General features: G+C 40.4%; 2 protein-coding genes across 2 annotated transcripts; both read right to left on the bottom strand.

Annotated features, from left to right (window-relative positions):
* Positions 1–509: 509 nt before the first annotated feature.
* On the bottom strand, positions 510–5,025 carry calub (calumenin b). Its single transcript, XM_041939055.1, has 7 exons — positions 4,974–5,025; positions 3,762–4,001; positions 3,427–3,620; positions 3,122–3,288; positions 2,936–2,996; positions 2,495–2,694; positions 510–1,865 (listed from the first exon to the last, which is right to left on the bottom strand). Exons 2-7 carry the CDS (start codon positions 3,980–3,982, stop codon positions 1,761–1,763), a joined length of 948 nt encoding a protein of 315 aa, XP_041794989.1. The 5' UTR covers positions 3,983–4,001; positions 4,974–5,025; the 3' UTR covers positions 510–1,760.
* A 323-nt stretch (positions 5,026–5,348) lies between these two features.
* Positions 5,349–8,011, bottom strand: gtf3c6 (general transcription factor IIIC, polypeptide 6, alpha). The gene is made up of 6 exons (XM_041938537.1): positions 7,867–8,011; positions 7,349–7,429; positions 7,163–7,226; positions 6,666–6,710; positions 6,452–6,559; positions 5,349–6,233 (listed from the first exon to the last, which is right to left on the bottom strand). Exons 1-6 carry the CDS (start codon positions 7,888–7,890, stop codon positions 6,106–6,108), a joined length of 450 nt encoding a protein of 149 aa, XP_041794471.1. The 5' UTR covers positions 7,891–8,011; the 3' UTR covers positions 5,349–6,105.
* Positions 8,012–14,428: the final 6,417 nt, after the last annotated feature.

Below are 14,428 nucleotides of genomic sequence, written 5' to 3'. Positions count from 1 at the left end.
AAATTTAAATGGGTAAGAAAAAGCTTCCCCAAGCTTTGGTTGGTTGATATGTAAAGGAGAGCAGTACCTGGAAAATGTAGCCCAACCATAAAATATGCAGTGTCTGTAGAGTAAAGTTGGCATTATTTGATTTATTGAGGGGAGATTTGGGGGAAAATGATTCTGCTGAAAGAGATGGTGAGAGGAAAAGGGTCTGAAACAACATTCCAGAGGTCAGCAGGTCAACAGCCAGAAGAAAACCAGGAAACAGCATTTCTTAAAAAGGAAGAAAGCTGATAGATAGCGATAGTTAAAAGCAATTCTATGCAAAGCAGACGATTTTCATTTTACACCTAAAACTACATGAGGTCATTTTAACTACAAACGACTGCTTTCCACAGAAACAACTTCTGAGAGCAGCTTGGCTACAGAGTCTGATGAACACCACATGTGACAGCGGCGGTCACGTGACGAACAACTGACAACTAGAAAGATACAGCAGACAAAAAGCTCTAATTTTATTTGTTTTTATTGAGACATTCTTCTCAATCACAAAAACTGGACCTGACTGTTAGAGTGCTCCGATTGCAGACCAACAACTTATTTACAGTAAAGTCACTAGTGAAAGGGTGGTCACTGCAGTGAGCATGTAAAAAACATTATCATATACATTATAGCATACCATAAAAAGTATCAACAGTGGTTATAAATGGTGCTAGTGATAATATAAGCATAACAAACATATTTAGGAGGGCAAATTGTTTCTCTGGGGGGAAAAAAAAAGCTTTTTTTTCCCCCAAAACCGCTTACAAAAACTGGTCAACTGTTTTAGCTTGCCACACGAATTAGTTAGTTCACTTGAATCGAACAAAACATAAACATCAAAAAAGGGGAAGTCTGTCATTAAGAATACAAGTAGTATATGTACACACACAGATTCACACGCACACACACACACACACACACACTATTGAGGTGACGAGAAAGAAGACAGGCGGGAGCTTTGAGGACAAAGCATCCATCCTGTCTCTAAAATCATCTGGTTTCCTTCTGCTAACACACAGCCCCCCTTACGTAGGACCCACAGCTCGTGTTAACATAGATGCTTTGGGGACCAGTATAGCAAACAGCGTGGTCCCACTGATGATACTGTATTGCACTAGTCCAAATAGTCTTCGTTGTCACTGGAATTTAATATTTACTCCTCGTTCCAAACATCTCCAGCAATACCACATTACGATCAATAAAGACATGGAAACAAAGTACGAGTGGGCCTGATTACATGATTAGACAGAGGAGTAGAACAAATTCTATTGACTAGAAATCAGCTTTACTCTTCACAGTCCAGTGCATTGCAAAAAAAGAAAATGGTACGATAAACTATTCTGTATACTGGAAGCCTAAACTTGTTCTATGAGGGTTTTGTAACAAAACATGGCGATTTCATAAAATCATCCTTTCAAGGTAACAAAAAAAGTCATCTCACACTGTTTGTCCTTTCCCTGATGTGGAAAAGGCAAGTGTAGTGTGTGGAAGCAGAGCAAAGGCTGGCAATATATGCCAATCTTACACGCGACTGAGCATGAGGACACACTGGCCAAGCATGTACACGTTAGAATGTTAGAATGTGTACAACGGGACACATTCAAGAAATCAAATAAATTATTGTCCGTGGCGATGGATTAGACAAGCTCATCTTGTTTGAAATACTCCCATCCCCTGTCGGAGGAGCAAGGTGGTACAAAAAGATGAACACCGAGTCTTTGGAGGGAGGTGGATGTTTAGAACTCGTCGTGTCGAGTCAGAGCCTCTCCGAAGTCGGTCGCCTGGCTGCCCACGAACAGGTCGTACTTATCCACGATTTCTGCCTTAGTCAGACGGCCATCCTGATGGAGGGAGAGTGACAAACACGATAAAAGTCTTTTATTTCTGTCAGTACACAAACTTTTTTTTTTTTAACTGTTAGCAAGAAAACAAACTACTTCATATTGTTACTACTTGTCACCATGGGTATTTGGTATCTCTTATGATCAATGGATGAAATGGGTAAATAAAATATCTTTTCACATCTTAATTACACAATAAACATATCCCAAAGGGCTACAATACTGGCAGGGCTTAAATAAAAGCCTGTATCTCTTGCGTTCATCTTGCTTTGTTAGAGCTGTAATTAAGTCAGATTCTCCCTCAGTGGAATAGTTGACAAACAAAAGTGTCCAAAAAAACCCAAACCGTGAGACTGACACAATGTTGGCTAACAACTCTTGTTTAAATGCACGCTGGGACAGCAAGTAGTGAGGTGCCAGTGGAAGGTTTTCACTGTCAAACAACTGCAGTAAAAGCAAACTCATTATTTCATACATATTTGCCTAAATCTCAGCCTATTACAAATCACTCCATATTCTCTCCATATTTTGTAGCCCTGCAGCAAAATCACTGTAATAGACTCATGAGGATATACTGTATAAGCACATTTCTAAGTCCCCCCCCCAATGCTTTTCTGTTCTGTTCGTACTTTGTCTGCATCTGACTCATAGACCAGATGTTTGGCCTCGGCTTCAGCATGGTCGTAGTCACTGGGAAGGATCCAGTCTCTGGTCTCGTCCTTGTCCATCTTCCCATCTTTGTTTTTGTCTCTAAATTCAGTGAACTGTTCCCTCTCCGTCTTCACCCACTCAGGTTCTGTGGCGTCTCCCTCCTGGTTGTACATGTCACCTAGAGCACAGAAAGATGGGCCGAGGCCAAGTGAGGGTGTTGATGATTTTGCAATGCTTCTTTGTACGTGCACTTGTTGTATTTGTGGTGGCTCATTTCATAAAGGTTCCGCAAACTGGTTCCTCAAACATTTATCATACTCATGCTTTCTTGCTCTTTCCAACTTCTCTAGGTGTCTTGGTTCAAAATCGAGTGGAACAAACTGATGATGCTTAAATGACAATGGGGTATAAAAACTCACCTATGTACTCGTCTAAATCAATTAAACCATCTCCATTCTTGTCTATGTCTTCCATAGTTTCCTATAGGAATAAAAGAGTATGCAGGACAGTGAGAGGGATGAGACACTGTTAATGTCACAATTTAACATCTGTGTGAGTTGTGAGTGTGTGTGTGTGTGTGTGTGTGTGTGTGTGTGTTTGCTCACCAGCACTACAATATCTTTCATGTGGTCGTACTCCTCGGGGTGAAGGAAGGCTGTGAACTCCTCCTTGTTAGCTTTCATGTCATTGTCTTGGTCTGCCATCTTGAATCTCCTCTCATCGCGAGCCATCATCTGCCTGTAGCTGAAGCCGTCATCTGGGTCTGGGTCATCTGCAAGTCAAGAGGTCACAGCTTTGTATATCGCGTGCAAGTGTGGCAAAGTAAATGTGCGTCTGCAGCCGTGCACCATGCAGATTATACTTCAGGGATGCCTCAAATATATACAATTAAGAATTTCTGCAAATGTACCAAGAATATATCCGTAGGTGGCGTTCTTGTACTCATCCCAGGACACCACTTCATCCCCATTGAGGTCGTGACTCTTCCACTGTCGATCCACATCATCATAGATCCACCTCTTCTGAGAATGCTTGATCCACTTCTTCATCTCCTCAACTGTCACATAGCCATCCTCATCCTCGTCTATACGTTCAACCAACATGCTGTAGAAAAATGACAGAAATTTGAACGTTCATCTTGTTCCCTCACATTATTTGGTGGTGTTAACTTGGTGGTATGAACTTCCCAGTATTCCCAGTATTCTAAGAAGAAATACACACAAACACCCTGACATGCGTTCTTACCCAAGCCTCTCCTTGCTCTCCTCTGGTGTGAGCTGGTCGAAGGTCTTGGCCTCATCTTGTCCCAGAAAAGCTTCGTGGTCATAGTCAAAGCCCTCTGTGTCATCGTGCTCTCGGTTGCTGAGGGGTTCATCGTGGTGAACACGGTCCTTCTTCTCTGTGGGTTTGCTGGTGGCGTAAACCACACAGAGAGCAAAACACATGACAAGTGGCCGCAGCTCCATCCTGCGTTATGTGCAAACACTGTGCAGATGAGGGGGTAAAAAGAAGACACCAAGAAGCTGTGGTTATTGCTCAAACAGTACATTCTGGTGGGAACCTTTTCTATTGCAAGTGTGTCGAAGTTTACAGTGCACTTCTGTGACAGTGCCGATCCCAGCTTTTAACTTAGGGCTACTCAACTCTGCACATACCAGTGAATGACTCACAGTGCAAGCAAATACTTTGACAATGAGAGGTGAATTACTAGGCTAATCTGTTCCAGCTGATGCAATCCTGTATTAGTTCCGCTTCTGGTACTTTGTAGAAATTTATGCTGCATATGTTGTATTACCACCAGCTCAACAATTCTCAAAATATTATCATTAATACCACACAACTTGTAAAATTTCTGAATCTATCATAACACACCAGCCCTGGAGTTAAATGTTTGCCTCATAAAAAGTTATAAAGTCATGTTTGAGCTGTTTAGATGTTCTCAAATAGAAAATACTCCGAAATCACCAGCAAGCTAAGATTCTCATATAAAGAATAAAATGTAACGATAATTAGAATAGCAGAAAATGTAATGCAGTATTCGGAGAGAGAAAAATGCATGTTTAAAACATTTCACTATCCTCTACAAAGCGACGTTTACTACTACCTTGATTGATTTATCGTGACACACCACAGCATCTGTGCTCTCACTTTTGCACGTCTAGACATTTTATATGTTGCCATAGTCGTTGTATTACAAGTGAGTAGCAACAGTTTGTGTCTGTTATTTCCAATTAGTGACCGTTACCATCCAAATCCAAGGTTAGGGACTAACATTAGACAGGCTAACCTAGCGTACCGTTAGTTTTACGTGCTGACCTGCAACTTCATTCGTCCAATGAAGATAAACAAGCAACCACCAAAGTGCCCATATTGCGTTTTTCGAAACACTAGCTATAGGAGAAACACATTTGGGTCATTTATTTGTATTTTTAACGAAAATGTATCAAGGAAACTCACCGGTATCTTCAGGGAAGTTCTTCGATGCAGTTTAAGACCCACCCCTCGGAAACACACCCATACACTTCCTGTGATAAAACAACAACTGACCAATCAGGCTCTCACAAGGCGAATGCGATGTCGCTCGCTCATTGGTCCACTTCAAGGGAACATCGATGATTGGATTGGCCGAGAACCGCCACGTCCTCAAAGTCAACAAACTTGTTTCATTCATAAACTGACTCGACAGTGTCTGGGACAGGTACGTCAGCTGCACAATAGCAACCCAAGACCAATACTTTTTTGCTGGTTATACAGTTTTTGAAAACGTAAAATCTTGTTATTTATTTTTATTAACAAAATGCAAAATTCACACACATATCTTCAGTGGCAGAAATTCTGTAAAAACAGAACAAGAAAGGACACAGCCCCACACTCTGGCAACAAAGATTGTTTTAATGAAGATGTGTTCACTGAGCCCAATTAGTTTAATTAACAAATAAAAAGTCTGTACTTCTTTCACCTTTAACATTGCAAATCAATAGTCAAAGAAGTGCTGATGAAACCAATTTATCACAAATCAGATACATATGGACTGCATACTTTTAAGTCAAGTATTCTTCCCACTTCTTTAAACGTATACGTGGCTCATTATCCAATGAGCCCATCTCGACTATAACCTTGCAGCTCAAGCAGATTTTTCTCCCTCTGCTGTTAAATATTTATATTAATCAGTGGAAACAAAAACTGATATTGGGGAAGCATAATCACAGGACTTCCTGCAGCTACACTTCCTGCCCCCACCACATTCCTGTAACTGCTCTTCTAAAGACACCTCCTATATGTATATATCCTAAAGGAATGGAGTTACATGAGGATTTGTAAAAGTCTCTTTTCCCTTTTGGTGTCATTTAGCATTCATGTTGTTCATTTAATATTAAATTAACTGATTTTGAGGTTTAGTGAAGTAGAGGCATTAGCTCGGTTTCTCGAAAAGGACTGTGACACATTGCGCAAGACCAACAGTATCACTGACACCTCTACTCATTGCTGTACTATACAAATCCAACAGTCTTTGAATTGTCTGTTTCAGACACAGAGTACCTTCACAGCTTCACACATGCTAGTGTTTCTACTCTTGTTTAGGGAGTTCTCAGCCCACTGCTGAGCCTTTCAAATCTGTGTTGTCCTTATGTTGATCTGTCTCTCCCTGTTGGATGGCATTTTCTTCTTGATTGGACAGACAGGTTGTTTCCTTCTGCTCACCACTATCCCCACTTCCTGTTGGGACAACACAAAAAGGCATTTTCAGGGTTTTAACAATGCTGTGCAAAGTTGATTCTTTGTCAAGATGCATAACATAAAAAAGGAGTGGGTTCAAGCTACTATTAAAAAGCAACATTGTATAAAAATGTGTGTCATAAAATACAAGTTATATTAATTTAGCAGAAAGTAACAACATATTTTGCACCATGGTGAGTTTAGCTGTTCTGGCTGACCTGTGCTGGTTTCACCCTCTTTCTTGTCAGTGAGGAAGATTCGTTGCATCATCAGTTTCTTCACGGTGTGACACATGTACTTGAGCTCCGGAGCACTGTCTGCCTTTCCTGCAGACATTTATCAAAATGGACATTAAGAGGAAGACAGAAACAAAGAAAGAAATATAATGGAAACACAACTGTAAACATCGAGTATATATAAGGAAAACCTTACGTTTCTCTGGTCCCTCCTCAAACAGCACACAAGTTCCCAATGCATCTTTGAAGAGGGAAGAACAGCAAGTAAAATTTCTGTTTAACATGTATTTTTTTATGAAAAAATCTTTTATAAGAGTTCATTGAGACTCTTTTGTGCTTGGGAAAATAGCCAGCATCACTATGACTAATCATGCTAATTAAAAACATGCCTCCACTTCCATACCATCTTTTGCAAAATCAAATTAGTGATGCTATTGATGATATGATTATAAGACGATTGAAGGCACAGTTTTGGCCATTCATCATTACTTAAACCATAACAGTCCATTGCGACCAGCGGGGACAGTGTTTCAAGTTAGGAAATAACTTTACGGAGGTTGTGTAAAGTGACATGTTTCTTTCTTTACAAAGAGGGAAACAAGGAGTACAATGCATTTTAACAGCAGGCCCAAGTCAGTTAAGCTACATAAATAGTCTGTATGCTTTCCTTTTTTTTTAATTTTCATTGTTTACCTTCATATTCCCCTGCAAACACATACTGGCCAACCTGCATCATGGGCTTCTCGCTGTCAATATCCTGGAACACATGGACAAAACTGGGTCAGTGAATGCTGCAGTGAGACACCTGCACTGACCTTGTTGTTATGCATGGTGGCCGGAATCTCTTTCTTCACCACAAAGCATTAATATCAAACTCACAAGTATTTTACATGTGCCCCGACACTTGGACAGAAAGTCGTTGCTGATTATACCAGAGAGCTCCACCACAACCAGCTGCTCCTAAATACGTGAAAAAAAGGAAAAGGGAGTTTTTTTTAATCATTGAAATGTAAACTTTTCAACAGCCAAAAGAGCATATAAGAGAAAACAATAATATTAAATAATTTCAATAGCAATTATTTCATTGCTCTTGCTCTACATTTTGGTCAGAAAATGAATGAATCAACGTTATCTCAGGGATTCCCACACACGTTCACATCATGAACTCAATATTAATAAAGTTACACGCCAACACCCAAACCCCTGTACGATGGGAAGTTTGTCCCCCAAAAAACATTTGACAGGTTTAGGTTAAAACAAAAACTAACGTTAATTTACAATGAGTTCTTCCAATCCTATCAGGAACCTCCTGGCTAACGGAAACATTAACACACATGCTAACCGCATGAAGCTACCTCCATGCTGTGAACTGTAGTACGCTGATTTTTTTTTCGTACCTCCTCTTCCCATTCATCTTCCATGTTAAACGTCCTGGACTAAAGAGCGATAATAAAGATGACTGTAAATATTATTTTCCAGTCGATATCTGAAGACAAATCCACCATCCCTTTCTGCTAATCAATGTTTTGACAACTTCCGCGAATGTACGGTGCCCGAGAAGCCTTATAATGTTTTTGTAGCCTGTATGTTTTCAATTACGGACCCCTACCATCGAGAGGCGCTGTTGCTCAGTTTTCCTGCTATGTTTTGCAGCTTAGCCATTTCATGTGAACTGGAAATGGAATGAACAACTATTCTCCCTCCCTCTATCTATCTATCTATCTATCTATCTATCTATCTATCTATCTATCTATCTATCTATCTATCTATCTATCTATCTATCTATCTATCTATCTGTCTGTCTGTCTGTCTGTCTGTCTGTCTGTCTATCTGTTCATTCTACTTACAGTCGAGTATGACTGGATCTAAATATTGGCTACCTGTAGGCACACTCATCTACATCTAACATTAATGTTATTAATGTTCTCCTGCAGGAGGCCATAGCTGAGGTGATGAGATGAGATGAGATGAAATGAGACGATACACTTTATTGATCCCCAAGGGGAAATTCATCTGTCAAAGGCAGAGGCAACAAAACCTAAAACAAGCACACACATCAAACGCATCCAAAACAAAAAAGGAGCATTCGCACAAACAGGAGGCCAGATGAGAAACACGACGGAATCATAATCAAAGTGCACGATAACGAAAAATATTAAGCCTAAACCCAAAGCATGTAGCTCAGTGCGTGGAAGCACCTGGGGGAGAAGATGAATTTCTGTTTTGCTTTGCCAGGACTGCAATTTTTATACAGAAGTGAATTCGGAGGTCTCTGTAACATGACATGGAGGTGGGCCAGTGCCTGTACAAACCTATTTCTGATACACACATCAAAGGCAAAATCGACCTCAAAGTCTGTCATTACAAAATGACTTCCAGCTTTAACGTAGTCAGTAAAATGCAAAATAATTAAAAACTGAATCTGATGGACATATAATTTACGAGCTAAAGATGTTTTGCAATCCATCAAAGGGGTTTTATGAGTTTTACGAAGGGGTGGGTAATTCTCCAGTATTTAATTTGTTTACGTCATTGAATTCTGGTTAACAACAGATATTCATTTCAAATCAAATAAATGTTACTGTGCAGTTTCTGGAGAACGTGGTTTAAAGCCAGGTAAATCTTCAACAATAGAATCATGAAGCCTTTTGGACGAGTGGTGAAATGTTTTTTTTAACTCACTCATCCTCAAAATACTTTACGGGATTTGACATATATAAAACATTTGGTGTATTTGAAATACAATATGTATTTAATAGTCCTGTTGAATTGATCCTTAAAGGAAACATCTCTTTTTTGTTTGCAGCCCTCTACGCGGGGGTCAGAGATCAGGGTCAGCTGAGGGGCAGCATTGCAGGCGCTGGCTGGGATTCATCATCTCGCTCAGGACTGTCGTTAGGATGGTTCTTATCACTGCGTCCTCCACTTGAAGGATCATCCCACTGGCCCCTTATGAAGAAACTGGACAGTAGTAATGAATAGAAGATGTAATAAATAAGTGAAATGTATTTGTGCAAATGGTCAGCTATTATTAACTATCGCTAGGGCCTTTTACATGTACGTTGTGTTAAATACATTACATGTACTTTATTCAGTAAATGTTCTGACAAATTCACATTTTTACATTTTGTTTTAGGAGCCATGGAAGGAGCCTCTTCCACAGACAGCAATTTAAACAGACTGGTGGAGTAAATTGCTGTAATACTGAACCTGTTCGAGGTATGACAAAGTCAATAAAATGGGGCTGGGACAGTCACAGCACTGTCCTCAGACGTAGGAAATGGAGTCTTGGGATACGTAGATGTCTTTACACTCCTGGCCTTTCAAATATCTACATTTCCTCCTGAATTTGGTGATAACAGTGAATAGCAGTCTCTGGGTTTAATGGCCAAACAGGACAAACTGTAAACACATACAGGTTTCCTGCACTCAGCACTAATATTCATTTGCCTTGGATGAAAACTGTTTTTCAGGTCTGTTGCAGGGATATGGGAAAGCAAAAGGCAAAATATTCAATTCATTCATATTTTTACTATTACACATTTTTGCACGAATTGGATTATAAAACAAGGTTGAGAAATATTGTTTTCTCCCTCACCGATGGCCATCCAGGTGCCGTAGAGCAAGACAGGTAACACTTTAGGACACAGTATTTGCAGGCTGTAAATACCTGTATAAATGTAAAGCAGGTTGATGGCGAGTGAGCCTCACCCTTAGAGAGAGAGGGAAAAAAAACATTTTGAATCAGAATCAGGCAAACCAAATTAAAGGGGGTGCAAATCCCCCATGTGCCTTCTCCCTCCCCATTCCTGGCCTATCATCTATCTCTGGACCATGGTGGGGTTGTCATGTCGACCAGCCCACAAGTTACTATGACAACGGCTCAAGGGGAAGCACTTGCTAGGGAGGTTATTGCCTCCTTGGGGATGTAAGAAAGACAGGGGGAATGTGAGTGGAGACAAAGATAGAGAGACTTATAGACACCAAAAAGGCTTAAATGTAGGGAGGTCAAGTTGGAGTGTGTTGGCTGGGAAGTGTGTTTGTGTGTGTGCCTCACTCTAAAGGCCTGTTTGCATCCATAATCATGCAAATGAAGACGCACTGTGTAAATCAGAGTTGTCTCATTGAAGCTTTGGATGCATAGTACAAAGTTTTCTCCCTCCTGGACAAGGCCTGAGTCTCCCCTGTACATGATGTATTACACTTCCTACTCAGTGCCATACCCTGGGGCAGAAAGGGGAGGGGGCAAGGGAGGGAGTGACATTAAGGACCCTCCAAGGTGTCAGATGGGTCCCCAGCTTCCCCCACATTTTGTCATATAAATGTCATAAAGACAAGTTTGGAGTTGGGGAGCTCTTGGCTCTCCTTCTGCCTGGGGGGTATCACAGTGGTTAATTGCCCCATTAGCACTGACAGGGTAAATTGGTGGAAGGGCTAACTATATATTACAGTGAAAACAACAACCCCTGGCATACACCTGAGGGCATGGAAAGTATGGCGCCTTTTACAGTGCGGCCTGTGCATGTTTGAGTGTGTCTGCAACAGTGTGTGTGTGAATTGCAAATGTAAATGTACACTCATGCGAGAGCTTTATTATTGGTAAAATATTAGAAACCTATATTTATCACTCCGGAAATGAAGCCGCAGTGCCAGTCAGGAGCAGCGTCTCCTCTCATATCTGCACCTTCTAAAAGTATTTACATTTAAACCAATCAGGGAAATCAATTATTCTATTCTATTTTGTGAAAATGTGACTTTATGTGAGGGCTGCTTTTTTTTAGAGGACTGTGCATTTCTGTGTATTTTAATTGTGAGCCACAAACAAACAGTAAATGACACACTCCTCGCACGTGAATGCAGGCATCAAATGTGTAGGTGTTCACCTGCCTCTTCATTGTTTGAAGTGCCACTGCAAATTCAAACACAAATGGAAATTCACAGCAATATCCAGCGATGGAAATAGTGCGAAGGATCATTTTAAAGCATTTTATTATTGCGTCACAGCACTACAGTGTAAACTTTAAGATCATATGTGTATGATCAAATTCAAAGAAGGCTACATACTTGCGTTAAAAATTAAATCAAATTATCAGAGCCAAATCTTTTTGGATGTTTTTTTTTCCATCTGTTTACAGGTTATTGTTTTACAGGTATACAAGAAGCACAAATCTGATGTGTTGTGAGTACACGACAGTTTAAAAATATTCACCTGAGGATAAACAAATAAACGTTGTCACACAGCAGGTCCACATATTGCTTTAGCTTCAATTAAAATGTTCTTTTTATTTTAAAGCCATAAACACAGACGCACCTAGAAAATAAATTCTTGTTTCTGACACTGACAACACACACACACACACACACACACACACACACACACACACACACACACACACATTGTGATATGGACTAACGTCAAAATTATATCACCTTTCACTGTCATTGTCTTTTGCTCATAAAATGACATAAAATTGTCCCGTTGTAGCTGTAGCCATTAACAACAACAGAGCATGTCCATGTAGGCACGAGGACAACAGAGCAGTCACTGATTTATGTTTGTGATAACCTGCAATCTTTGCTTGGTGGCACGTGCCAGGCAATCACTTTAAACGTTCTCAAATCGTAAAATAATTATTGGATTGCAAACGTGGGCCAAGTCATTTGGCGCTTAATTCACTGGCCAATGCATCGATTCTTTACATATTCATAGTTGCACACATGTAGGAATGCAATCAAACCGAACCAAGACAAACCAAAATCAAATTATGGCAGTGCTCTCAAAACCAACATAACGAAATATCATTAATATTCATGTACTATTCCGATATGGCCTTGTAGTGCGGTTGTTTCACGCAACAGTGAGCTGATAGTAACCTTACTGCAGTTAACGCTATAGCCCCTTTTCTCCCTAGTGATAATACTATAGTATTCCTACATTTTTTTTCCGCAGAGACTTATTGCTGGAATACTGTTGTCTCTCGCCTTTCTAAATTCGTATTTCAATTCTTAAATAAGGACGAGGTCAGCTTTGATAACAACACCCTATTAAAGTCAAAAGATACGGTTTGATCTTAAATAAATGCAGTTTTCACCTTCTAAAATATGGACGATCACAGATTGCACCTCCAGCGTGAAAATCACAATAGTATTATCATAACAATAGAGCCGAGTGGCGAGGATGGGACGGCCGGAGCAGAAAAAACTAAAGGTCTGTGATGACAGACGTATAAACGGACACGTCAATTTAGACTTAAATATTTTTGTTTTGCTTCCCCAAACTGATAAAATGAACCAGCGAACCACTGAAAGCCGGACCTGCGGCTTCAGTCCAAAAACAATCAACGGTGCATATCTCATATCAATCAACGATGCATGTCTCATAATAAAGCATATTTTTCTTTTTGTTTTAAGCGTTCATTTTAAGATCTCTTTGTTAGAGGTGAATATTTGCGATAAAAGGCTACAACTTTTCCAAAGCAAGTGCGTTACAGCACAGACATTTACATTTTTCTTCAAAAAAAAGAAGAAAAAAGAAAAAGAAAAAAGAAGTGTTTTCAGTCTGGGACATGATGCCTACATTCGAGGGTCTAACTCGTCTTATCTCAGACAAAATGTCAATTTAAGACTCCTAAAATAATCCTCTGGGGCCTTGTAGTGTGCCTGTAGTCTTCATCACGGTGACAGTGTCGCATTTTGTGGCAGATTTTCTGTCATCATAATATTCCTCTGCAAAACCTATTTGGGATTAAATGTCTGTTTTTTTTTTTTTGTCAGTATTGACTTTATTTTGACGTTATTACACTTCGTGATATTGTATAATTTATTTTTAGTATAACTGCAGATTTTTCTGCAATATCGTTCTCTCTTTAGATTTTTTCTTTTTTTTTTTTAGATGAGCTGGTATTTGTCTAATATTAGTCTAAAATGTATTATCGGGATTTTTTCACCCATAATATTCTGTATTTGTAATTAAAATTCATCGTTTCAAATGTAATTTCTCCGACTTTTTAATATTTTCCTCTCCTCCTTGTCTTCTCTATGCGTCCCCTGTAGCCTCTCCCCCTCCCTCCTCCCTCCCTCCCTCTCTTTCTCTCTCTCGCGGAATCCTATTGATCCAAACGGGCTAATTAGCGGTGTCTGCGCAATTACGCACATGCGCACTGGGCGTAATCTCAGCCATTTTTTGAAGGAAACTAATTAGCAGGAATAAAGAGCCAAGTGTTTTTCCCCCCACAGTGATCAGAACTCATTCTACCTCTGGAGCTCGCACAAACCCCTCCGTCCCCCATCGTCTGTTTACTACAGCCTATATGTAGCTTTAATTACACTGTTGTTTGGTAACAACTTGGACCCCGCTGCTCTCTCTCTCCCTCTCCCCATTTTTCCTCCTGGCTCCGTAAAAACGCAGAGGATCATTCATAAGGAATGAGTGGGCTCTCTATACGATTGTTTTCTGGACTACTACACATTCAGCGTACGGAGCTTTGTACCAGAGCCGCTGCAGAAATGTAAGTCTGCCATTTGTTTACGATATTAAAGGGACCTGGGAGGAAGCAGCCCGGCTATGGGAGGTGGGGTTGTTTGGTCAGCGCAGCCCGTATTTCGCACAAATCAAGCTTTTGTTGATCTGTTTGTGCATCGAGTCACCTGTTACTGGATAGTGAACGCGATCACTCTTGGTTTGGCTGAATCGGAGTGTGTTACGGTACGATCCACTGTAAACAAAGGCAGAAGTAGCTGGTCTGGAGGCTGGATGTTGGTCAGCGGCTTGACAGCACGGGCTGAGACGGGGAGTGAACTTCAAGTCGCTGCCCGTCCGGTATTCTCAAACGACCCCGGTAGTGTTCCCCCAGAAAAAAAAAATGCAAAAATGCAGCTTAGTGCTATTACCTTGAGACTGGTGCGGGCTGCATGTGCTCCATTGGGTCCTCGTGCAATCAAAACAGTATTTGTCCATGT

This window comes from Chelmon rostratus, chromosome 6, assembly GCF_017976325.1.
Source record: "Chelmon rostratus isolate fCheRos1 chromosome 6, fCheRos1.pri, whole genome shotgun sequence".
In the NCBI taxonomy this organism is placed as follows: domain Eukaryota; kingdom Metazoa; phylum Chordata; class Actinopteri; order Chaetodontiformes; family Chaetodontidae; genus Chelmon; species Chelmon rostratus.
This window is presented reverse-complemented; position numbering and strand designations above follow the sequence as displayed.

Coding starts and splice junctions, on each gene's coding strand:
- calub (XM_041939055.1), bottom strand. CDS start 3,982: ATGGAGCTGCGGCCACTTGTCATGTGTTTTGCTCTCTGTGTGGTTTAC. Junction 3,289..3,426: donor CACCTACGGATATATTCTTG/GTACATTTGCAG, acceptor CTTGACTTGCAG/ATGACCCAGACCCAGATGAC. Junction 2,695..2,935: donor TGATTTAGACGAGTACATAG/GTGAGTTTTTAT, acceptor TCTGTGCTCTAG/GTGACATGTACAACCAGGAG.
- gtf3c6 (XM_041938537.1), bottom strand. CDS start 7,890: ATGGAAGATGAATGGGAAGAGGAG. Junction 6,711..7,162: donor GTTTGCAGGGGAATATGAAG/GTAAACAATGAA, acceptor CCCTCTTCAAAG/ATGCATTGGGAACTTGTGTG. Junction 6,234..6,451: donor AGAGGGTGAAACCAGCACAG/GTCAGCCAGAAC, acceptor TTGTCCCAACAG/GAAGTGGGGATAGTGGTGAG.